This window comes from Mercenaria mercenaria, chromosome 13 (assembly GCF_021730395.1).
Source record: "Mercenaria mercenaria strain notata chromosome 13, MADL_Memer_1, whole genome shotgun sequence".
NCBI classification, from domain to species: domain Eukaryota; kingdom Metazoa; phylum Mollusca; class Bivalvia; order Venerida; family Veneridae; genus Mercenaria; species Mercenaria mercenaria.
The window spans coordinates 66,266,586-66,293,550 of record NC_069373.1 but is presented as its reverse complement, the minus strand read 5'-3'; the positions used below and the strand labels follow the sequence as shown (position 1 = coordinate 66,293,550).

The following is a 26,965-nucleotide window of genomic DNA, read 5'->3' as shown; positions in this document are numbered from 1 at the left end:
CTGTTTTATTATATATATGCTATATAATGACTGAATCTCATTACACTGAAATGAAGGAACGCTGCATACAGTTTATCTGTGTGATATGACTACGGTCAAACTTTGCTTATGAAACAGAAATATTGAAATAATTACAAGTGTATGTTTTGCTTGACTTTCACTTTTTTTATAGGTGTGACGTCATTGTCCAAAGATTCATGAATAGCGAATATGCATTTGTTAAAGCGGGATCAGTTGGCCTATTTTAGAAATAAATAAAAATAAAAAATCCTTTAATTGATTTTACTCATGTATTCTAATCAAACTTGATTTGTAGCATCTTTATTAGGCCCGCAGCCAACTTTGTTCAGCTGGGACATTTAACCCCTTTTAGGGGCTGCTAGAGCTAAAACTAGAAATGCCTTTATACAGCGTCTCATGAACAGCTTGGTGGATCTTTGTCATACTTGGTCTGGAGCATCATTATAAGGTCCTCTTCCAAATTTATTTATATAGGAACTTGGGCCCTATTACGGACCACTATAGCTAAAAGTAGATATGCCTTTTTTCGCATTAACCACTAAAATGTAATGGATTTTTATCAAACTCGATGTGTAACAATATCGTAAGGTCTCTGCTATTTTGTTACAAATGGGGATGAACCGCTTCCTGAATCTTCATCAAACTACTGCTGTAATTATTCGTCTAAGGATAAACGAAACAAAATTGCAACCCTACGAAACCTTTGCGAAAAATTAAAAGAGAACCATTTAAATTGTTAAAGTGCGGTGTTCAGTTTTGCAATTTGAAAAATGTTAGATGAAAGATGAATGTTAGATGAAAAATTCATAAACTTCTTTCCTTATTACAATTCGCCGACCATCATTTTTAAAGATATTTCTTGTTGACACTGTTTTATAACATTGTTTTGAAGTAATGAGACCTTTTAAGCAATACATCATTTTGAAAAGTTGGGAGATAGCATGATTGTCTTGCTACGATTGTGTTTTTGGTCCTAAATCTGATTTTCAAGGTACAGATGTAATCTATGGAAAGCAAACTAAATTCAGTGACGACAAACTTTTGTTTTATTGTAATTTCTGTTTGGACAGTTTGTCCCCTCAACCAAAACTTTGGAAATAGTCCAATGTTTATGTAAGATATATTTATTCTCTATATATTTCAGGATAAAACAATGATGTGGGAACATGACATCCGTAAATTTCAAGGCTTTGAATTTACCACAAGTGATGGCTGCATTGCACTGATAGCTCGTGTATGTACCTGATAACAACAACTTACATATTTTATTATGATGTAAAGACCCTATGAGGCAGATAAATAATAATCGTCGTGTGTGTCATTCCTCCGTCCATTTCATCGTGTTAAGATTATTATATTTAACTGTTTGTTAGAACATGACTATTTACACGCTAAAAACTAAAAAAAAAATGTATCTATAAATTACATATTACAAATGATATATATTTGTATATTTACAGTATACAAATGAAAAAATGTACAAGATCATTCAAGAATGTGCAAATCTGGAATATAACACAGTATAAAATTATTGAATATTCCAAAGCTTCACATGCCATAACAGAATAGTCGGTCATTTTTTACCGAGTTATGTTCTCCAATATTGTGAAAATTAAATGTTGTTAAAGTATAAATGACGCTTTATGATTTTTTTCCTCAAATGTTTTGATATCTCTGAACAGTTGAAACACAACTGGTTATATTACTAAAGGGAATAAAACAGCTTACTATTTGACGAGGGCTTACAGCTATGAGTGACCATTATTCCTGTAAGTTGTACTGCATTCTATTCATTATTTCTTCCTTGAGGGAACCATGCCATTGAGATTTTGGTATGTCTTCCAATAAATTGAATGCTGTTATATGTACAATGACAGATAGTTATAATTCCACTAACCATCCAAAAATGACATTAATTTGAAACGAATCATTAATGTTTATGAAAAACGCATTCAGGGAAAAGTATGAAATATAATAAAATTTTGGGGTATTGAGTGTTATCCAAAGCGGAAGGGTTAGACATATTTAGCTCACCTGAGCACGAAGTGCTCAAGGTCAGCTTTTGTGATCGCCCTGTGTCCGTCGTCCGTCCGTCCGTCGTCAACAATTTGACTGTAAACACTCTAGACCTCACAATTTTAGCTCAATCTTAATGAAACTTGGTCAGAATGTTACCCTCAATAAAATCTTGGAAGGATTTGATATTGGGTCATCTGGGGTAAAAAACTAGGTCACCAGGTCAAATCAAAGGAAAAGCTTGTTAACACTTTAGAGGTCACAATTTTGGTCCAATCTTAATGAAACTTGGTCAGAATGTTACTCTCAATAAAATCTTGGATGACATTGATATTAGGTTACCTGGGGTCAAAAACTAGGTCACCATGTCAAATCTAAGGAAATGCTTGTTAACACTCTAGATGCCACATTTATTGCTATATCTTCATGAAACTTGGTCAGAATGTTAATCTTGAAGATCTTTAGGTCAACTTCGAATTTGGATCATGTGAGATCAAAAACTAGGTCACCAGGTCAAATCAAAGGAAAAGTTACTTAACACTCTAGAGGCCACATTTATGACCATATCTTAATGAAACTTTGTCAGAATGTTAATCTTGATGATCTTTAGGCCAGGTTTTAATCTGGGTCAGGTGGGGTCAAAACTAGGTCACCGGGTCAAATCAAAGGAAAAGCTTGTTAACATTCTTTAGGCCACATTTATGACTATATCTTCTTGAAACTTGGTCAGACTGTTAATCTTGATGATCTTTAGGTCAAGTTCGAATCTGGGTCATGTGGGGTCAAAAACTAGGTCACTAGGTCAAATTAAAGGAAAAAGTAGTTAACACTGTAGAGGCCACATTTATGACCATATCTTAAGGAAACTTGGTCAGAATGTTTATCTTGATGATCTTTAGGTCAATAGGTCAGGTGAGCGATACAGGGCCTTCATGGCCCTCTTGTTTCAGTTTTGTCATCTACATTTTCTATCATTTGATTTTATCTGTTCAGATATTTCAAAGGCTTTTTCCTTGTATACTTTAACAAACAGTAATGTTTTTATTTTTAACAAGCTGTATATATTACTGCTCTTACTCTCTAACAACATGAATATCATGTATCATGTAACATAGCAACATGCTTTTAACAACTGCCCCGATCTCCCAGTTATGATCAGAAATTGATTGTTGGGAGTACCTTCGTAGATGTAGACAGTTAAACTTCCACAAAGCGTTGAGTTCTTAAGTTTTAATTATTTACATGATATGATTTTCTGTATATTTTAGGACAAAAAAGTAATTTTTCTTGATAAAGATGAAGCCGAGCAATTCAAAAGGGAAATTCAAGAAAATTTGACAAAACTGAAGCGTAAGTAGCGAACTTCAGCCACTTTTATTTGTGTTTTAACGTAGACACATAAACGGCACGGAGAGAAAAATAAATAACAGATTTTACATCTTAAACACGTGAACTCTGTTTTTTCTGTTTCAGAATTAAAATAATTTTCAAGGGGTACTACCATTAAAAAACAACATAAAAAAACAAAACAAAAAAAAAACTACAGCCTTTATTACGAGATATCAGGGAGTCGAACGTATTTTTGAAAGCGAGAGCAAAAGGTTAAAGAAACGCAAATTGGCGGATATGAGTGAAAGTGAAAGTAGGTCGGTACGCATTTTTACCTACTAATTCCAAGTTTGCTACAAGTATAAAGTCGTCCATACAACGTGTAAATATAACAACGCGCGATACAACGTGTGAAAAAGTATTTGAATGCGTAAGTTGTTGTGTTTGTAAACAACACGTGGACATGCCATCTGAAATAATAACCTATTAACATAAATGACACGATGGGATAGTGATTTAGTCAAGAAATGCTGCAAACAAGCTATATGAGAAAACGAATAACAAAAAAGTGACACTTACTTGTGCATTATATCCAGAAAACGCATCATCCTTAAATCGACGTACATTTACTGGTTCCATAACGTAATTGTACGCCTAAAATATGGTTTGCTGTTACAAATAAAATGGGGAAAAAACAAATAAACTACATTTCTACACATTTCTGGCTATAAAATTACTGTTTTAAATACTGACGTAGGCTTTATAAAAACTTGATTTTATACAAGAATGGACTTCTAGCTCCCTTACTTCTTAGAGATTTACTTCCAAGGTTTTGATAATTGTGGTTGACTTTTGACGTGGTCCTGACATTAAGGGCAAATATGTATCAGTATATATATCTGAACTATAAGTGTTTGGATTATATGTAACACTGATGTAAAATCTTTATAAAATTCATGTAAATTGTTTTCGTAATCGTGCGCTGTACGCAAACTGGATACGTCTAATAAGTGACAGGTATTTTCCCGATGTTTCTGTTAATTGATGAATCTGCCAGATACGTTCGTCTTACTGCAGCTTGACTAGTTTATAGTTAAAACTTACTTACTGTTCTTATTTTCCCAACATTTTATCTAACATTCGAATATTGATTAACATAGTAGAAAGTTTAATAGAATCCATTCTTTTTAATTACATCGCTTTATGGATCTGGATCTGATCGTACGAGTTAATGTACAATGTTGAAAGTATTACTGTTCTAATCATGTAACTATACATAGCATCTATTTGGAGAGCTGCTTCATCTCTGTTTTAACATAGGTTTTAAAGCCGTATGGAACTTTAAAAGAGTCCTGTAATAATACCTCATATTAAAGTGTGGCATTATATCCATTCATTTAAAACTGTACATGTATACATTCCATATCCATATGGTGGAACGATAATGCCTTACTTGGTCATCTTTGTATTCTCTAAATACTTGAATTCCGATACGGACGATGTTGTTTTCATATTGTCACTGACTATTTTATGTAGGGTCAGATGAGGAACTTTGTATTGGTTATACCTATGATATTGTGCCCCAAATCTAGAAATCAGCCCGCCATACCTTTGCATATATATTCATATTTATTACATACTCATTTTTCATTTCCCGTTAAATTACAATGGTACCGGAAACGTCGATATTTTTCTTCCATACACTGACGCCTGAATTTCATATCGAGTGTGTGACGTAACTGACTGTGTATCGTTGCATTAATTCTTTTATTTAGTTCAGTATTGTCAGTCATATTCAGAGTATTGAACAAATTCATAATACTTACATTATATTTATGCGTGTAGATTATGTATGTAATAAAAAGGTTATTAGATTTGCTTCGAGAAATATGCACTCGTTCTTTCGCTGCATAATTTTGTATGGGCGGCGGTCACCGTCAAAATTAGAAAATATACAATCCATTCATAAACAAGTCAGTCAGTGCAGTGCATTTCAACGCCGTCTAGTCTAAAACTCCTTCCCATCCAATATATTTGCATTGAACGCATTGTATTTTGAAACCATTAAATATAAAACTTCATTCCATCCATCTAAACATGGAACGATGCATTGAAAAACTTGTTGCGATGCACCGTAATATGAAATCATCCAACAAAACATGATGCCATGCAGCTCAATGTGAAGCCATTTAACACAACATGAGTACGTGCAGTGTAAAATAAAATGATTTATTACAACTTGACGCCGTCTAATGCATATTAAAGCTACTTTGTATAATTCAGAGTGGTGTATAAAACTTGATGCCATGCAGTCCAATGTGAAGACGTTTAACGCAACATGAGTTCGTGCAGTGTAAAATGAAACGACTCATTAAAGCTTGGTGCCGTCTAATGCATACTAAAACCGTGTTGTGTGATTTGGAGCGGCATATCAAAAATTGTTGCAAAGCAGCCAAATGTGAAGCCATTTCATGAAACACGAGTACGTGCATTGTAAAAGGTTAATAAGACTATCAGTTCACAAGTTTGACCTGTTATAAATATAGAATCTGGATCAGTTTTACATATGCATATCTTAAAATTTGTACTAAAACCGACCTTGTGGTAAAATTCTAACATCTAATTTTGCACTGTTCCTGCGATTTATCTGAATATTAAAAGGGCCCTTATTCTCGCGAAACATCTTTCTTCTTAGTTTAAGCTTTGTCAGAAGTATACTTCGTGAAACAGACTCAGTAGTAGAAATAATAATGACAAAATTGAGAAAATATATAAATATACGAATAAATTGAGAAATAAAGTAAAACTTCCTATATATGTTTTAAAATTCCCTTAGTCTCAACAAATATGTATCCTCAATAAGAAAAATAAACCCGGTAGTGCAAAATATATAGAGAATGTTTGTTTTTTTTTAATGTAAGATCGAAATACATTTCACCGAGTGAACACTATAATGCAATATTTTATAAAATGTAAATTATGGTATTTACGAATGAATTACATTTCGATCTTACACTGAAACAAATAAATTTTCTATTTATTTTTTCTATTATAATGTCGTGACGTCAGATATCTTTGTAGAAAAACTGTAAATAGTTATATTGCGTTTCCTGATTTCTTTTTACATATTATTATGATAGAGTGATATTTTTGATCCTGTTATTATTCTTATACATCTATACCTTTAGTGAAGAATATTTTTCAATGAAGTTTCCATTATTTATAGTTCGAATTCTTCCGCATCCAAGTGTAGAACCTACGTACTAGTGAAAATTAAAAATGATGTTTTCACTGTTTGAAACAGTGAAAATATCAATTTTATTTCACTGATAAATTTCAGTATTTCACTGAAGAGCATAAAATAAATGTATACAATTAATCTAAAACCAACCATTTTGAGCGTACATTTAGTTTATCTAACTTCTGTGCATTCGTACGTTCGTTTTTTTTGGCGATGCGGCTTTATAATACATTTATGATGAATGAAATAAGCTCACACTCTTCCAGTTAAGTATTTGTTGTTATAAAATATAAGAAGCAAAGAATACCAGACCACAGTTGGATATTTTATATAAACATTTCCTAGACGAGAAAGTGAAAGTTGTCAGTTTGCACTCAATAACATTTTATACACGACATAGCTCTTCCTTGAAGAAATGCTATTACACATCTGAAACATTTATCCACGCTATGCACAATTTTAATAACCGTAATAATTTTTAGCTCACCTGAGCACGAAGTGCTCAAAGGTGAGCTTTAGTGATCACCCTGTGTCCGTCGTCCGTCGTCGTCCGTCGTCCGTCCGTCCGTCCGTCGTCAACAATTTGACTGTTAACACTCTAGAGGTCACATATTTGGCCCAATGTTAATGAAACTTGGTCAGAATGTTACCCTCAATAAAATCTTGGACGAGTTCGATATTGGGTTATCTGGGGTCAAAAACTAGGTCACCAGGTCAAATCAAAGGAAAAGCTTGTTAACACTCTAGAGGTCACAATTTTGGCCCAATCTTAATGAAACTTGGTCAGAATATTGCCCTCAATAAAATCTTGGACGAGTTCAATATTGGGTCATCTAGGCTCAAAAACTAGGTCACCAGGTCAAATCAAAGGAAAAGCTTGTTAACACTCTAGAGGTCACATTTTTGGCCCAATCTTAATGAAACTTGGTTAGAATGTTACCCTCAATAAAATCTTGGACGAGTTCGATATTGGGTCATCTGGGATCAGAAACTAGGTCACCAGGTCAAATCAAAGGAAAAGCTTGTGAACACTCTAGAGGTCACAATTTTGGCCCAATCTTAATGAAACTTGGTCAGAATGTTACCCTTAATAAAATCTTGGACAAGTTTGGTATTAGGTCATCTGAGGTCAAAAACTAGGTCACATCAAAGGAAAAGCTTGTTAACACCCTAGAGGTCGCATTTATGACTTTATGTTCATGAAACTTGGTCAGAATGTTAATATTGATGATCTTAAGGTCCAGTTTGAATCTAGATCATGTAGGATCAAAAACTAGGTCACCCGGTCAAACCAAAGGAAAAGCTAGTTTACACTGTAGAGGCCACATTTATGACCATATCTTAATGAAACTTGGTCGAAATGTTAATCTTGATGATCTATAGCTCAAGTTCAAATCTGGGTTAGATTGGGTCAAAAACTAGGTCACCAGGTCAAATCAAAGGAAAAGCTTGTTAACACTCTAGAGGCCACATTTATGACTTATCTTCATGAAACTTAGTCAAAATGTTAAACTTTATGATCTTTAGGTCAAGTTCGAATCTGGGTCATGTCGGGTCAAAAACTAGGTCACCAGGTCAAATCAAAGGAAAAGCTAGTAAACACTTTAGAGGCCACATTTATGACCATATCTTAATGAAACTTGGTCAGAATGTTAATCTTGATGATCTTTAGGTCAAGTTTAAATCTGGGCCAGGTGGGTTCAGAAACTTAGGGTACTAGGTCATATCAAAGGAAAAGCTTGTTAACACTCCAGAGGCCACATTTATGACTGTGTCTTCATGAAACTTAGTCAGAGTATTAAACTTGATGATCTTTAGGTCAAGTTCGAATCTGGGTCATGTGGGGTCAAAAAAAAACTAGGTCACTGGGTCAAATCAAAGGAATAGCTGGTTAACACTTTAGAAGCCGCATTTATGACCATATCTTAATGAAACTTGGTCAGAATATTAATCTTGATGATCTTTAGGTCAATAGGTCAGGTGAGCGATACAAGGCCTTCATGGCCCTCTTGTTAAATAACACAATAATGATAAAAGAATATACTGACATTGTATCTTCTTTACCTACTAATGTCCGCCATTTTAAGTTTTGCGAACCTTTTGCTCTCGCTTGAAATTTTATCGAGCCAAAATACGTTCGACCCCTGTATATCTGAGTTTGTGATTTTAATTTATTACGACAGTATATGCAGGTATGTCTGTATGATTACGATGCATGCTCGCACAGCTACATTTTTGGTTCGGAACACATTTACATTAACGCATCCAAATCGAGGTACAAAAACATGACCTCTTCTAACGCAGTATACAGATATATGAGTACTTGGGACACAAAACATGGACATTAATTCTGTATATGTCAGTGTTTTGAAATATAATCAATCCAGTGCCACAATAGTTGAGTTTGGCCTAAATTGAAATATTCATGTGGTATGTTTTAAACAATAATTATTATAATTTTCTATTTGTGTTGTGTCTTGCAGCGAGGAGAGTACGTCGACAAGGTGCTCGCAATACCACAGATGCAGGTAGGTAACCCGATATATCCACATATTGAGATCACCAATCGTACATTTTCTCACATGAATTTCCATGTTAACCTTCAGCCTGCTGGCGGCAACTGATTCTGCCTATGCGACCAGTGCAGACCAAGATCAGCCTGCGCATCCATGCAGTCTGATCATGGTCTGCACTGTTCGCCATTCAGTAGGTACCTGTTTGGTAAGCACCCTTTTTAACAGTTAATGGTACTGTCCAAATTGATAGATGGACAGGTTCATTATAGAAATTTAGCAGGGTAAGGGTTAATATTGAACACGTTATTTCGTGCAAAGTTTTAAAAACATATTCTTTTGTATAATACTATAAACCCAAACGATAAACACATTACTTTTTATTGTTATTGATTACCACAACACAGGTCATGATGATTATGGTATTAATAAGAGTAATATTGGGAAGTCAGTTTAGCTGTGGATACCCTGTAATATAGATATACTTTTTAGAATTGTAATAAAGACACATTGTTTAATTCAACTTTTGATTTTGATATGTTGTTCACCTGACATGAAATACTAGTACATAAATACATGTGCATCTATAGATATAATAAAATATTTATTCAGCACCATCTGGTGAGAATGCTGAAGAAAGCAATCCAACAAGAAAAACTTCAAACAAGGAAAAGAAAAAAATAACAAAAGAGGACATTGCAAATCCTGCAGGTTTTAGACACGTTAATCACGTGGGTTGGGATCCTACATCTAGTAATATTGATGTAAGTTACCCTGCCTTCTTATGATATTCTTTTTACCATTCAGTATCCTCGAAGCCGAAAGCGTCTATCACCAAATTACAGAGCACATTTTGTATAGCAACCAAATGGTTTATATATAGTCAAGTTCTTATTTTTGAAGGGGCCCGGTGTGGGCGGTGGATGTGGCATACTGAGAACTCATTTCATTCCCAAAACGACACATATTAGACATAACATAATCGTATGTAAAAAGTACTTTAAGCTAGACGTCTTCTGAATTTTAGACAGGATTTTTTTTTCTTTGTGTCTTATCTCGTTTAGCTGTTGTTTCCTGAAGTTTCATAGACAATGATAATAGCTAAAAGTCTTACCCCAAGGTTGGGGACATTTGGATCTCTTATCCAAGGCAGACAAGTCTAGGGTAATAGTTAAAATATCTTCCCCTTTACTAGAGGACAGTGTTTTAATTTAAGTGCATAAAATAACTAATAATAATATTACTGAATTATTACTGATAACTTAGATTTAGTTCGAGGAAAATAATTTGTGTAAACATATACATGAAGTACTTAATGTTATCATGATTAGTACATTATAAGATGTAGTACATTTTGAATGGTCAAAATAGTGGGTAAAACTTTGCTAAAATCTTTACTGTACTTTTCAAATGTTTTCTTATTTTGTTCGTAAGACTTTCTGGTTTATGAAAAGTAATGATTTCATTTTTTCACTTTGACTTTCTTGACGACCATCTTGGAATCAAAATGGCCACAGCTATTTTCAATGTTTTTTTTGCATAAGATCTGAGAAAGTCGGCACATTCTGCTGAAATTAGTGAAAAGAAGGGCTTTTGGTAATGGAAATTGCTGTTGTTATGTGTTTTGTGTAACATATATGTTATGATCTTGTTTTCATGGATAAATGTAGAAAAGGGGAGGTAATTTATACATTTACGAGCGGACGATAAATTTCAAATGGTCAAAACGTAGGTTTGCTAAACTGTTTTGCTGTATTAATTGAATTTTATGTTATTATGTTTATTATACTTTCTTGTTTATGAAAAATATTAATTCCATTTTTACACTGACAGGAAATTACTGATATAATGTAATTTGATTAATATTTTGGTACTTTTTCGTGTTTTAATGGCAAGATGGGGGAGGGGCGGGGATAATTTATACAAATGCGGTTTGGAGTGCACATACATAGAACGAATAAGTCGGTTTTTATATTATTTTTGTCCTACGTTTAGCTGTATCTCAGCACATATTATGCCCGTGTGGTACTCTTACATCTTGAGTGCTGGCCCACCCACGATCACAAGATGGCGGCCACCACGATTACAAAATGGCGGCCACCGCGAGCATCACGCCGGTTAGACTTTCTGCTTTTACGCACGCATATTAATGTCATTTATATTTATGCTGCAAATATTCAACACTAGTAGAATTGGACAGATGATTGAAAACACGAATGCTGCCATTGTGAATGCAATCTTGCAAGCCAGTAGATTGTATCCTATGAACAGTCTCAGTGAATATGAAATTTGAAAAAAAGTGTGCAATACAGTGTCTCCTTATAGTCCGGGCAAACCCAAGCCTTTGTTACGTATTTACTGGTAACCGATGTGTACTGCAGTAAGTGTGGAAATTGTCACAATAAATCATATAAGGATATGAATACCAAGGACTCGGAAAGTACAAACGTACAGACCATTTCATTGCTGAGGATATTAACTGTTGTTATCTATTTTGTCCGCCATTTAGCCTACTTCATACCAGCAGTCAAAGGAATAGAGGTCATTCGCTGTGAACACCCACTCCACCAAACACTAGTAACTTCACAAGTTCATCAACAAAATCAAGACAAAGTAAAACCATTCTACCAAAGAAAACAACTGTTAGATTTTTAAGTGTGAAGTGTTGTAGTGTTAAGGAGCAACAACTGGAAGTGGTACAACCTGGTAAAAACATTCCACGAATGCGATAAAGTCTGTCAAAGTGCTTCCAGATACCTACATACTTCACAGAAATGATATACTATTACGCGGCGGGTGTGTGTTTACAACATGTGTCGGGATATATTTTGCTGCAGTTGAACGAACTGAATAAGTAACGTAGCTTTAATGAAAAATGAAAAAAGCAACATAATCAAAAAAGGAAGAATTTAAATAGTGTATAACATTCTATGGACAAGAAATCGAGAAGGGCTGAAATGCATTATGTAAACAAAACAATCTAGTTAGGATTTGACAATTACAAACATCAGACAAATTGGGACTTTTCTTTAATCTGAAAGGAAGGATTCCGTTGGTAGATATGTCTTTTAAAAAAGAAAATAGGTGCTTTTGTTAATGACAGCAGAAGAAAAAGCTGACATCTTATTAGAACAATTTAGTTCCGTATTCACAAGGAAATTGAACAGTTTTACTCCAGCACTAAACAAAATAATACTTACACGAAGTACAACACCTTTCAGGAATAAACACTTGAAAGGCCGTGGACTCTGGTAATACCACAAATGTAATATTGTAAAATATTGATCATCAGCTAGTCTCTGGACTATGTTCACAACTGCAACTAATATATGAGTGGTTGATTTAACACAAACGTTTCACCAGTATTTAAATAGGCGATGAAAACTATGTTGCATAATTATTGTGTAAAGCACGTCATTTGACACACTGCCTTAACCATCGCGAAAGAGGCAATACATTTCTAGCATTAACAACTTGAATCATAGCTTTCATTTCGGATACTCATCGGAAACAAAACTTTTAGTAACACTAAATGACCTTCTTTCTTCTGATGCTAGATACAAAAGATATTATCATCATTTTAAAGCTTTTGATGCTTTTACTCGACGCGAATGATATTACACATTCTATCATGACGAGAAACCTGAGATTTGCATGAAAACAGCATATCTGGCTCTAGTAAGATAAGTCCTCAACTATAGGGCAATGACTCCAGGCATGTACCTCAAATCTGATTTAGGGTTCAGCAGTATGTGACCGGAGACTATAATTCAAAAAGTGAAGGTTGTGCCACCGACATTCTAGAAAAAACGCAAGCTCTCATCGCTACAGGAACATCGCCAAGCAAACAAATTGAACTTCAAGTACTAAGTAGCGGAGGGCCTAGCGCTTCAAACATTTAGTTTAAAATGATATAGTTTAGTCAATTGTGACGAAGCTTCAAGCATATCTGAACCACACTTGAGTCCGCTTTCAGGAAAACCAGTATACTGGTGTCATATATAATGCCGGGGTCGTGACCTCAGTACGTGGGGCTTGAACCCATGACCCATGGGTTGAGCGGCCGATACCTTAACCACTTAACCACGCCTCCCCTTATTTTTCCATACCTAACGAAGGACCAAAAAAAAAACTTGCGAGAAACAGTATTTACTTAAAGGGCATTATATGACATTGACAATTATAATGAACAGTTAAACGTAGATGAAGCTATCCGACAATCCCCGTCTTAAGATTTTTCGTCAAAATAATTGAGTATTTCAGATACCATATGAAAAGTGTAATTCGGCGAAGCGGATTTATTACAATAACCACTCTTAATACAAGCAATTTCATTTACAGACAAAATTAGACCCGCAGATGAGGGCTGTGTTTGAAGAAATTGGTATAAGTGACCAATCACAGGTTGATAAGGAAACTCTGGACTTTATATATGACTTTATTGAAAAACATGGTGGTGCAGAGGGTATTATTGCAGAACAGAAGGACGGTGAGTCGGTGTTAGAATTGTCATTTCTACGTTAGGACTGTCATTCCTTTGCAAGAATTGTCATTGCTTTGTTAGAATTTTCACTCGTTAGAATTGCATTTCCTTGTTTAAATTGTCATTTTTAGCTCGACTATACGAAGTATAAGGAGAGCTATCCTACTCGACCCGGCGTCGGCGTCTTTCCGCGTCCCCACCTTGGTTAAAGTTTTTTTACACTTTCGCTTTTTTCAACTTATCTCTGTAATTACTTGATGGATTTGATTCAAACTTGAAATAGTTATTCCTCATCATCACCCACATCATCTGGCATAAGGGCCATAACCCTGGCACCAATATTTCATGATTTATCTCCCCTTTCCACTTAGTTTTTAAGGTTAAAGTTTTGATGCACTTTCACTCTATTGTTACTGAATGGATTTGATTCAGACTTAAAATAATTGTTCAACATCATCACCCACATCATATGACACAAGATGCATAACTCTAGCACAAATTTTTCATGAATTATTCCCTTTTTTATTTAGAATTTCGGGTTAAAGTTTTGATGCACTTTCACTCTATCTCTGTTTTTACTGAATGGATTTGACTTAAACTAAAATAGTTGTTCAGCATCATCACCGATGCCATATGACACAAGATGCATAACTCTAGCACAAATTTTTCATGAATTATTCCCTTTTTTTATTTAGAATTTCAGGTTAAAGTTTTGATGCACTTTCACTCTATCACTGTTATAACAGAATGGATTTGATTCAAACTTAAAATAGTTGTTCAACATCATCACCCACACCATTTAACAGAAGGTGCATAACTCTGGCACCAATTTTTCATGAATTATGCCCCCTTTTACTTAGAATTAAAGGTTTATTTCGATGCATTTTCACTATTTCTCAGTTATTATGAAATGCATTTGATTCAAACTTGAAGTAGTTATTCCACATTATCACACACATCGTATGACACAAGATGAATAACTCTTGCACCAATATTTTATTAGTTATGCCCCCTTTTTGCTTAGGCTATACTTATATAGTGTTTTGATACACTTTATCTGTACCTTTCTTGTACTTAATATTTTTGACACAGACTCAGGCAATTGTGCAATATCTTCATTCACCATTGGAATTAATAAACACTCCAGTGACAGCTCCAGTTTCCTCAGATGTGCCCAGTTTCACTATCCAGCATCGAAGTAGTCGAGCACGCTGTCTCCTGTGACAGCTCTTATTTAGTTCGTTTAAATTGTCAATTTTTTTCGTAAGAATTGTAATTCGACAGAATTGTCATTTCTTCGGTAGAATCGTCATCCGTTTAAATTGTCATTTCCCCGTTAGAACTGTCATTTCTTTGCAAGAACTGTCATTGCTTTGTTAGAGATGTCATTTGTCATTTCTTCATTAGAATAGCCTTTCGTTTAATTTGTCCTTTCTTCGTTAGAATTGTCATTCGTCAGAATTGTCATTTCTTCGATAGAATTTTCAGTTCCTTCATTAGAATAGTAATTCTTCAACGTTGTCACTTTTTAGAATTGTCGTATTTTCATTTTCGTTGTAGAGCTATTTTGTAAACTCTTGTAATTTGAAATTGTTGAATTCGAAATGTTTTGGAAATGATAGCTCGAAAGTAGGTCTAAAGCTCCCTGTTTCGATAAATATTTGTCAGTCAGCTCAACGTTTTAGGTATAAGTCATTATTATAACGAATTTTATCTCATTAGTGACTCATTTCGTCTGCTTAATCGATCAGCATTGTTATGCAGATAGACATACCATTTTATGGAAACATTTGAGAAAGTAATAATGAGCAGTAAAATAAGTTATATTAAGCAGAATATTTCATACATAATAATAACAATATAAATTATATTTCTTTTTGCAGATATCTGTCATTATTTCTTGTTCGCATTATTAGCCCACCATCATAAGATGGTGGGCTATTCAAATCACTCTTCGTCCGTGGTCCGTCGTCCTTCCGTCCGTCAGTCCGTCCGTCCGTCCTTCCGTCCGTTAACAATTTCTCGTTATCGCATCTCCTCAGAAACTACCAGGGCGATTTTAACCAAACTTTGTCAGACTGATGTATTGGTACCCTAGTTGTGTCCCCCTGAAAATCAGACTGGCTCAACAGTTGTTTAGTAAGTTATGGCCCTTTGTTTATTTCTATAATTTACATAGATTTATATAGGGAAAAACTTTGAAAATCTTCTTGTCCAAAACCACAGAGCCTAGGGCTTTGATATTTGGTATGAAGCATCAACTAGTGGTCCTCTACCAAGATGATTCAAATTATCTCCCTGGGGTCTAATATGGCTGCGCCCCGGGGGTCACAGGGTTTATATAGACTTATATAAGGAAAAACTTTGAAAAACCTCTTGTCCAAAACCACAGGGTCTAGGGCTTTGATATTTTGTATGTGACATCATCTAGTGGTCTTCTACTAAGATTTTTCAAATTATCCCCCTAGGATCAAATATGGCCCCACCCCGGGGGTCACATGGTTTACATAGACTTATCTAGGGAAAAACTTTGAAAATCTTCTTGTCCAAATCACAAAGCCTAGGGCTTTGATATTTGTAATGTAGCATCATCTGGTGGTTCTCTACCAAGTTTCAAATTATCCCCCTAGGGTCAAATATGGCCCCACCCTTGGGGTCATATTGTTCATTTAGACTTATATAGGGAAAAGCTTTTAAAAACTTCTTGTCAATAACCTACAACATTCATATTTGGACCACATGTATGGTTTTGAGTGGCAAGATGAACCTTGACATGAGTTGACCTTGATTTTGACCTAGTGACCTATTTTCACATTTCTGTAGCTACAACCTTCAAATTTAGACCACATGCATAGTTCTGTGCACTGAAAAAAAACTTTGACCTTGACATGACCTAGTGACCTACTTTCACATTTTTGAAGGTGCAGGCTTCAAGTTTGGACCACATGCATAGTTTTGTATTCTGAAATGAAATTTGGCATTGATTTTGACCCAGTAACCTACTTTCACATTTCTGTAGCTACAACCTTCAGATTTAGACCACATGCATAGTTTTATGCACTAAAAAAAACTTTGACCTTGACATTGACCTAGTGACCTACTTTCACATTTTTGAAGGTACAGGCTTCAAATTTGGACCACATGCGTAGTTTCGTATTCCGAAATGAAATTTGGCCTTGATTTTGACCCAGTGACCTACTTTCACATTTCTCAAGCTACAGCCTTCAAATTTGGACCACATGTATGGTTTTATGTATTGAAACAAACTTTGACTTTTACATTGACCTAGTGACCTACTTCCACATTTTTGAAGGTACAGGCTTCAGATTTAGATCACATGCATAGTTCTGTATTCCGAAATAAAGTTTGACCTTGATTTTGACCTAGTGACCTACTTTCACATTTCTCAAGCTGCAGCCTTCAAATCTGGACCACTTGCATAATTTTGTGTACCGAAATGAACTTTGACCTTAAGATTGACCTAGTGACCTACTTTCACATTTCTGTAGCTACAACTTCAGATTTAGACCACATGCATAGGATTGTGTACCGAAACAAACTTTGACCTTGACATTGACCTAGTGACCTACTTTTACATTTTTGAAGGTACAGGCTTCAAATTTGAGCCACGTGCATAGATTTGTGTTCTGAAGTGAAATTTGACCTTGATTTTGACCTAGTGACCTACTTTCACATTTCTCAAGCTACAGCCTTCAAATTTGGACCACTTGCATAGTTTTGTGTACCGAAATAAACTTTGACCTTAAGATTGATCTAGTGACCTACTTTCAAATTACTCAAACTACAGTCTTTAAACTTGATGCACATGCATAGTTTTGTGTCCAAAGAACTTTGTCCTTGAAATTGATCTAGTGACCTACTTTCACATTTCTCAAGCTATAGCTTTCGAATTTGGCCTACATGCATAGTGTTGTGTACGGAAATGAAATTTGACCTTGAGCTAGTCAATAAGTCTTAGAATTTGGAACACTCAGAAATGGCACATTGGTGGGCGCCAAGATCACTCTGTGATCTCTTGTGTCTAAATGTAAGAGGCATTCTTAGTGAGTGTTATACATTTGTTATAGACATTTTTTACATACATTTAACTTGTTTCCTAACTGATCATAACTTTATCTATCAGAGGAGATGGTTCCAGTGTTGTTCGAGGAGTGAATTTTACATAGAAAGAGTTGATAGGCATGGATGGAATGACACCAAAAGGGGTATGCCTGATTGGAATTTCTACCATTTATATATAGAATTAAATTAAATACTTCCCCCGCTTTACTATACAGATGTATTTGGACAAACAGCTACACCATGGGCTAAATGAACACGTATACTAAGAAAAGTCCTCATCTGTGTTCCAGTTGCACCCATCGTTTCCATTTAATTCGATAAATAGATAGTAGAAATTCCTTTAAAGCATACCGTTAGTGGCGTTTCATCCATTTTTATCAATACTTGAACCACCAGCTCAGATAAGCTAGTGTCAGTGTGTTTTTTTTGTGATAAATTGAATTTCATTTACACATGATCAATTGTACTTGTTTCAGTATCGAAGAACAGCAATCGAGTACGCCCACCGCCTCCGCCTCTCAAAGGAACAACGCTGACTGCTCCTCCACCTCCGCCATCAAACAGACAAAAGGCTTTATCTCCTCCGCCGCCACCTTCCAGCGGAAATCGGCCTCCACCACCTCCCTCTGGCAGAAATCGTTCTGGACTTCCACCACCGCCTAGTAGAAATCAGCCTCCACCACCACCTCCAAACAGAAACCAGAGTGTTCCTCCTCCACCACCTCCAGGAAGATATCAGCATCCGCCGCCGCCACCAGGCAGAAATCGGACTGGCCCTCCACCGCCACCATCTGGACGATATCAGCCGCCACCGCCACCTCCTGGTAGAAACCAGACTGTACCTCCCCCACCGCCAAGTGGCAGAGGAAATCAGCATCCACCACCACCTCCAAATGGCAGAAGACAGACTAGTCCTTCCTCCACTCCGCCGCCTTCCGGTGGAAAGCAGGACGAACCCAGTCCTCATCCACAGACAGCATTCCAAGACGCAAGTGGTGGAGCTACAGGTCAAGATAACCCGCTAAAACAGCAAATTATGCAGTTACTTCTTCATAATCCAACTGAAATCACAAATTTTATATACGACATTGTGAACAAACGCGGTGGCCTAGACTTCATTAAAGACAAATTTGCTGGAGGACAGGCGCAAACGGATCCTTCGCAAAATGATGGTAATAATTATTTTTTTCTTAGTGTCAGACTTTCAAAAATGTGTTTATTTTTCATGGCCCTGATATTTGTCAATACTAATTTGTTTTAGCTCAGTTGTGAAGAAAATTCACTCCTTGGACCGAAGCAGCACTAATGTCACGTGGAAATGCGCAGTTAGTCTACCATCACCTCCCTGCTGAAAGCTGTCCTGACGTTTGAGTTATATAGGATTTTCTTCGTGATATCATTGACTGGAACATGGACTTTTTGACGGCTGCGTTGCAATCTAAAGGTGGGCATGTTTGAAATAAAGCAACCCGTCAAGAAGTCCATAAACATAAATATAAAATGATGTTGGTTTTATAAAAAGTAATCGGTAGACACAACGTGTCATTATAGTAGCAATTATATGATGACTGAAACTTTCTTCACATACGTTCGGCACAGGAATGCATGTGCAGATCTTTTCCCGATACGGTAAATTTTGCTCTCGGTTCTATTGTCTCATTCTAATTAATTTTCTACAGTTGCAGAATGTTTTACATCATTCTTTTGTATGAGGTATATTCTAGATTAACACATTTTCATAATAAATTGTATGCTTCATATCTGTAAGCAACTCGTGTTTTAAAAAACAAACAAAAAACAAACAAACCCTTAGTATACATCATAGTAAATAGATATGGCAAAATAGTGATGGTATTATTTTTATGATAACAATATCATTTTTTGTTTATGTAGACAACGAATCAGGCACAGGTTCCACTGATATCCAAGATCCAAGGAGCTCCAGCGATGATCAAGTTCCCGGTAAAACCTCCAACTATGATCAAATTCCCGGAAGAAGCTCCAACGGTGATCAAGTGCCAGGAAGAAGTTCTACAGGTGATGAAGTTCCTGGTAGGAGATCAGATGAAAAGAGCTTAGGTGCCACACCACAGAGATTTTCCGGTAAATAAATAATATAAAACGTTTTTTTTTATATTATTTACGTTACATCACACGTTGCTTAAAGTCACTGTTCGTGTACATTGAAACATAAAGACCATGTTTGAAAATCAAGTCAGGGTATCTTCAGTATCATGCACTCTCCTTCGAATTTCTTCTGAAATAGTCGCCTTTCACTTGTTTCAATTCATTTATGCGTATGTTATAGGGATACTTCTCGAAAAAATATATATTCAGCAAATAAATTATATATATGAAACGAAGGAGTTTTAATCAAAATTTACCACAAATATGTACAAAAGATTCGTCTTGATAAACTGAAAAGGTTTTTGCATCCACGTTTTGATTTAAAAGAGACCCTGTTGCAATAACTGCACATACTCTAAACTTTTAATTTTCATTTCAGACTTTGAATTAAGCAGTGATGTATTTGATGATGACGATGGTGAATGGGATGACTTGAATGATCAAATTGATCAGTACTGATGGGCTTCAAATCGTCTTTGTCATTAGTTTACGTTTTAATATATTTACCAAAACTGCTTCATACTTGTAAATAGGATATATACATAATAATAATGCATTTGTATTTTAAATATAACTTATATAAATAAACTTATGCAAAAGTTGTAACGAATATTCATGGTTTCATTTGTTTTTTTACGTCGTTATAATTTTCCCTTCTCCACTGTGCCTGTGTAACCTATGCTGATCTTTTGAGTTTAGATTACCATCAGCATTCTGAAGCATTAGATTCACACAAGAATATGGAACATTGAAACTTGTGGTTAAAAAAATACAACATTCTGTTCGTTTAAGTACAGATGATCAAACCTTCATCATCATCAAAGAACTAGATTATAATCAGTCCCCGTGTTCACAAAGCATTTTCAGTCTCAGCTGTGTTTGATAATGAAACTTTATTTTTTATTCATATCTAAATGGTATGTCCAAAACTAAATTTTAAGTTAATAACTATTTTCAAGTGGCCAGTCAGTATTGGTGGTCACTCTCAGTTTGAATTTAACCTTGAAGGTTTTGTAAAATTAGAATTAAAACTTCAAATTCAAACACAGCTTAGACCGAAAACTGTTTTGTGAACACGGGGCCTGGTTATAACCTAGTTCTTTGATGATGATAAAGGTTTGATCATCTGTACATAAACGAACAGAATGTTGTATATTTTTATCACAGATTTATATGAACGACTCTCCGAATAGTTGTACGATTTTGTTGCTGACTTCAATTTACTTCACCCTAACAAACTCAAAAACGGTTCAAACCATGCCATAGATGTAGAAATATTTCATGTAAGAAAATTATCTAGCTGCCTTTCGAAGTGCTGATGGCACTACCCAGGTAACTCCGTGCGTGTTATAATGCCAGGCAAGGCACCTAGTTTTTTCTTTCGCCATTTAAATCTGGCTTGTCGCTAAATAATCTATCATTTTCTTGGTGTTACTTAAACCCAACACAACAAGCAAAGTTATTCAGGACAGTCTAGAAAAGGACTTCCTTATAAGTTATGATGACATTTTAATCTTGCAAAAATGGGATTAATAGAGTTACCTGCTATGTCACTACATTTTAGCCACTCATGAGGAATGTTGTCAAAAATTGGTATTTTTTAGAAGTCTATGCTTCAAACAACTGTAAAGAAAACAGTTTTATTTTTCAATACAAATAATCTTGTGAATAAAATGCCGGATTTTGAATTCAGATAATACATCTTTAAACCTATTTTTTAATTGCATTATGTAGCAAATGCCGTTTTCATATTTTGAACTTTAGGAAACGTTTAGAAATAAGTTATTAGCGACTCATCAAAAACTCTGGATATTTTAATTATTTTTGGTCTTCAGCCATTACATACCTTTTTCTTCAACCAGCAAAGATTAATTATGTTGTTTATTAGGTATTTTGTTTGACAGAACAGTGACGTTACTTGTATTTAGCTTGACTATTGAAACTTCTGAAATAGTAGAGCTTTTGTAATCACACTTTCGTCAGCGTTGGTGTTGGCGCCCGCGTCCACGTCACAGAAGTTCAGGTTAAAAGCTGGTTTCTCAGAGACTACTAGGCCAAATGCTTTTAAACTTCACACGTGTCGTCTTTGGCATAATGAAATGACGACCTCCAAGGACAAGACGCATAACTCTAGCTTATATTTTGTCAAAGGTATACCCCTTTCAATCTTAGAATTTCAGATTAAAGTTTTGCATGTAAGCATGTGTCTCAGAAACTTCATGGTCAAATACTTTTAAACTTCACACATGTCTTATGCAACATAAGATGACCTCCAAGTACAAATTACATAACTCTTGTTCTTTTCGGTATTTCAAAATTATTCCCCCTTTTAATTTAGAATTTTAGGTTAAATTTTCACATGTAAGCATGTAAGGTTTACATGTAAGGTTTTTCAGAAACTACAAGGTCAAATTCTTTCAAACCTTACACATGTCCTTGACACTATAAGATGACCTCACGTGGCAAGTTATATAACTCTGGCTTACATACTTGCAAAAATATGCCCATTTTACAACTAAGAAAATTTGTAAAAGTTTTTGTATATGAAAATAGTATTAAACGGAAGAGCTTCAAATAGTCGAGCGCGCTGTCATTAGACAGCTACGTTTTACTTGCATTTTCGGGAACAGCCGCTTATAAATATTCATTCAACAAAGTAGAAAGAACTTCTTTGTCATTCGTGTTAACATTAAGTATACTTTCACGACATTTTGATAATAAATCTTTAATGCGTATAGACACTTACTGCATCTCATGGGTGTGTTTGTGGGCAAGGAGGGGTGAACCGCAAGTTAATGTACACAGGTGTTACATCACCTATTACATTAGTTAGGTTATCCAGTAGCTTAGCTCTTTTCTGTATATGATCACCTCATCAAGACAATGTGCAGAACTTATGAGTCAGCCATGTTGGCTCAAGGTCAAGGTCACAACTCAGGATCAAAGGTTTGATCCTTTCATTTTGTGTCCGCTCTGTATCTCCTAAACCCCTTGAATGATTTTCAAGAAACCTGGGTTAAATGATCACCTCATCAAGACAATTTGCAGAACTCCTGAGTTACCATGCCGGCTCAAGGTCAAGGTCACAAATGTTTGAGCGTTCCATTTTGTGTCCGCTATGTACGGTATCTCCTAAACTTCTTGAAGGATTTTCATGAAACTTGGATCAAATGATCACCTCATCAAGATGATGTGCAGAATTCATGAGTCAGTCAGTTCAGTTCAAGGTCAAGGTCATAGCTCAAAGGTTTACCCTTTCACTATCCATAACAGTGGCGGGGGATTTAGCTCTCTTTCAGACTGCCTTGTTGTTTTGACTTCTCAAAAGGCACATTGTGTCCTTTTGAACTCTCTTTGATAAGTCTGGAATCCCAAAATCTATCATTTAACAGAATTTACTGACGTTTACATTTATCGGGAAAATTTAGCGGAAGCAAGTGCCGTTTCCAGACAAACGACCAGAAAATACCGTAATGCAACAAAACTACCTTAAGAATATTCAGAAACAGTACCGTCTGCTTAATATCGGACTGCAAGTCATATCTGCATTAAGTGTATAAATGCGGAACAATCTTATTTCAGCGGAATCCTTAGCGGGTCAGTCTTTTCTGGATGACAATTCTAAGTTTAGCAGTACGGTTTGGTTGGTCAATTAATACCGCTACAGTCGCTGATTGGACAAGAGTGCCTTGGCGGGACAAGATTATATTCGATTGTATATTCCAGCGACCAAGAACTTTATAACTACATGCGCAGACATCAGCCCGTCGGACACGGACATTAGGTCACACGTGGGTCAAAGATCCGTCATCCGCCAACATCCACCAAAGGGATACTATATATCTCTAATCCGCCAGCCTATTTGTATACATTTTGTGTGTGTTAACTGTAGTAAAAACCGCTAAAACAAGACTGCCGCTAAAACTCGAAATCCGCTAAGCACTGACATTTCATTTATAGCCTATAGTAAACATAGTAACATTCTGGAACATTATGAAAGCTCACACCAAGGATGACATTATATTATAAGTTTCTTTAAATTAAAGTTAAAATTCGTTTAATGCAATATTAAATGCATAGAATCATTAATCGGTCTTTATGTGAATTTTGGTAGTTCCGTATTTGGCCCATGTGCGTAGTTTAACCATACCCAGATAAAAAACACTACCGTACCATCTTTTACACTATACCAAAAATCCCTGCCATCCTGCAACTTTAGCTAATCGTTCCGAAATAAGACCCGACGACGATTACAATATGTAGCACTTTTAAAGGGTAAATCAAACACATATGAATATATCCTAAATGTTTTTATTGTGCAAAAAGTATGATATTGTGTCTAAAACCGTTTTCAGTTAATATTTACTTGTGTAATTGCAAGGGAAGTAAACTAATAAAACTTTCTCTGCTTGTCGGTACTGGCGTATGACAAAGGTTGTCATTCTTTGCGGATCACAACCTTAAATTAAATATCAAATCTTCTGTTACTGATATAAACAAAGCTGTCATAAATTTCACATTTTTAAATCATTTTTATTTAAGGGAATTATAAATTAATTTCTAGACAGTATTTATTGTATTTCTATCTTTAAAATGTTTTAATTAAGGTCTATCTTTTTTTCATGATTGTCAGAAGTATATAATAACAAGACAGTACGCACACTACCACAAATAAGATATAAGCATTTTACATAGTAAAAAAGTTTTTTTCATGGGCTTTTTATAACTGACGTTATGAAAAAAAAAGATGTTTTCGGTATGTGACTAAAATGTCATTTTCCCGGAACACTTTACTGAATTCTGAATGCTATCCGCCGTGGACTTGATCACATGATACGTTAAAAGAAAATGAAGAATAAGAGCAGGTTAATGAACATTAAAACTGAACTAGAATGGTAAATTTTGTACAACAACGTCTGAGATATTCAATCCATCGATAACCGCCAAAAATGGGAAGTCGCTAATAAAAGAACAAATTTTTACCTGCGCAGACACTACCTTCAAAAACAAATACAAATTGTCCACAGAAGTTAACAGTACTGATACAAATACTTATTTTCTACAAACAGTAAAGGTGAAGGAACTGGATTCGAAAATAAGCCTTCTCGCCCTGTAAAATAATAATTAAGGAAATGGACAGATGTCTATGCAAAGTATCCACCTCTTGGTATGTTTCAGTAACGGTGCCAACACTTGTAGGAAGGATGTGGCCAATCTGCTGTCCTGTCTGTGTTAACATCTTCGTTCTTGTAGTATTGACACAATGATTCTGTTGCACATAATCGGTCATACAAATGGACAACAAACCTTTAAACTACCTATTGAATGGCAATTAATGATCCTGGAAATCGCAGATGCCATACACAGTAAGCCCCAATGTTATTATCTAGGGAAGTGCAGGTTTCTTCCCTTTTTCACAGCAGAAGAATTGGGTCAGATCACAACTAGCTTTGAAAATATCCTGCATGTCCATGTTCCATACGATGTCACACATGTTGCGAATTCTGGGAAGAACCTTTACATTATAGTTGAAGTACCTATGTTGACCACTCTGTGAACGCTTCAGTGGGACCCGTTTTTATTCTGTTCGAAATTGCATCGCCATCCAATAACACTGCATTAATTATGGATGCTTCACTCGTAGACAGATTCTCAAGTGTTGCCTGTTTATCTGACCGAGATTGTGACCGCAAATTACCCGACGTGGATAGAACCAGAAGTGAATTTTGATCCTTAGTTAAGTTGGCAGAATCACAAACTTTTCTGTAGAAAATTTACGCAATATGTATGGATTCTTTTCGGAAGGGGTGACAATATATCAGAGGTTGACGGGTAGCTTCTTAAATAGTTGGGTGTTGTCCAATGTAAAGAACCATGGTTTCTAATGGTTCAGCGCCTAAATGTATAATTGTAAAATTTCTCTCTCTAACTGATTTAGCAAACATCAGTATGGCTCAATATCAGTTCCAGTATGCACCAGCATTGTAATTGGTCCATAAGTAAGTTTGGTAAGTGGCTTGAAGTATTGCACAATTTCCTCATATGAAGATGCTATAAGAGATACTACATAATATTTACTGTATTCTCTCTGTTGTAGACTACACAAACTACATACAGTCATCTCATGGACATGTCATGACCTGGATATACAACTAGATATTTTGATAAAACTGCCTTTCCTATCGCACCTATATTTGTGTTGGCCAAAGCAGCTGTCCATCCAATATTCCCCAGCAGGTCACAAATAAGCCTTTATATGCAATCCATTCAATGTGATCAAAACCTTATTCTCGCCATACGTCAGTGAACTATTCCACCGTACCTGTTTGGCAATTGCATATAGAGGCTGGTCACATGGCGTAACTAGAGTCCGGGTTCAAGTTGCAGGATATTGCAGTTGATGTTTGGTAGTTCCTGGACATATAAGACCATGCTTAATTTCAATACCGTCATTATCTGATGGTGAGCTTACATCTGACATGCCGATATGTAGTAAAAGCTAAATATAATATAGATGTTAATGTTTTCCATTGTAAATGTCATATTGAAAACACGTATATCGTAGTAAAACACCACAAAAAACTAGCCATAATATTAACATTGTTTAATGCTGAAAATATATTGTACACAGGTTGAGACTATAGTATAGTAATTTCAGTGACAATGAATAAAAACAGATGGGTATGGTGTTTAAAAATTAATGGGTATATAAGTAGCAATAATTAATTAAGGACTGATTATAGACAGAACAATAAATGGACAATAGGTAAATTAAATACGTGGTAGTATTCAAATTCATACATTTACAAATTGTATTTTACTGCGCGAATTATATGGTTTGCATATTAAAATATATAGTGCACTAGCTTACTAGTATATACCTTTGATAGAACTTGTACGCATTGGCATACTATTTTTGTCAGTGCATTATCTAAAATATACACCTGTGTCCGTATTGTAAAGTTATTTTACTTTTTTTTTTCTTATTTTTGAAAAAAAAAAACTATCAATATTAAAACATTTCCCATTTTCCTTAATGCACTATACAAAAACGTATGCATTACTGACCTGAAAAGTCCCTGCTATATACCTGTCTGAGGCAATTGTTGCCTTTCTTTGTAATGACATTTTAGATACTGTTTTCAATTTATG

At 35.3% G+C, this 26,965-nt stretch overlaps 1 protein-coding gene across 4 annotated transcripts in view; it reads left to right on the top strand.

The window, feature by feature from the left end:
- The window catches only part of LOC128547983 (actin nucleation-promoting factor WASL-like), a 31,072-nt gene extending 10,649 nt beyond the window's left edge, over positions 1-20,423 (top strand). For 3 of the 4 annotated variants that reach the window (XM_053522108.1, XM_053522106.1, XM_053522107.1), the window contains exons 4-11: positions 1,166-1,255; positions 3,306-3,387; positions 9,091-9,135; positions 9,733-9,884; positions 13,462-13,609; positions 18,163-18,858; positions 19,580-19,789; positions 20,193-20,423. In XM_053522108.1, the coding sequence (XP_053378083.1) occupies positions 1,166-1,255; positions 3,306-3,387; positions 9,091-9,135; positions 9,733-9,884; positions 13,462-13,609; positions 18,163-18,858; positions 19,580-19,789; positions 20,193-20,272 (1,503 nt within the window). In that variant the 3' untranslated portion in view covers positions 20,273-20,423. The remainder of the gene's footprint in view (positions 1-1,165; positions 1,256-3,305; positions 3,388-9,090; positions 9,136-9,732; positions 9,885-13,461; positions 13,610-18,162; positions 18,859-19,579; positions 19,790-20,192) is intronic. The other variant, XM_053522109.1, reaches the window with a different exon arrangement.
- Positions 20,424-26,965: the final 6,542 nt, after the last annotated feature.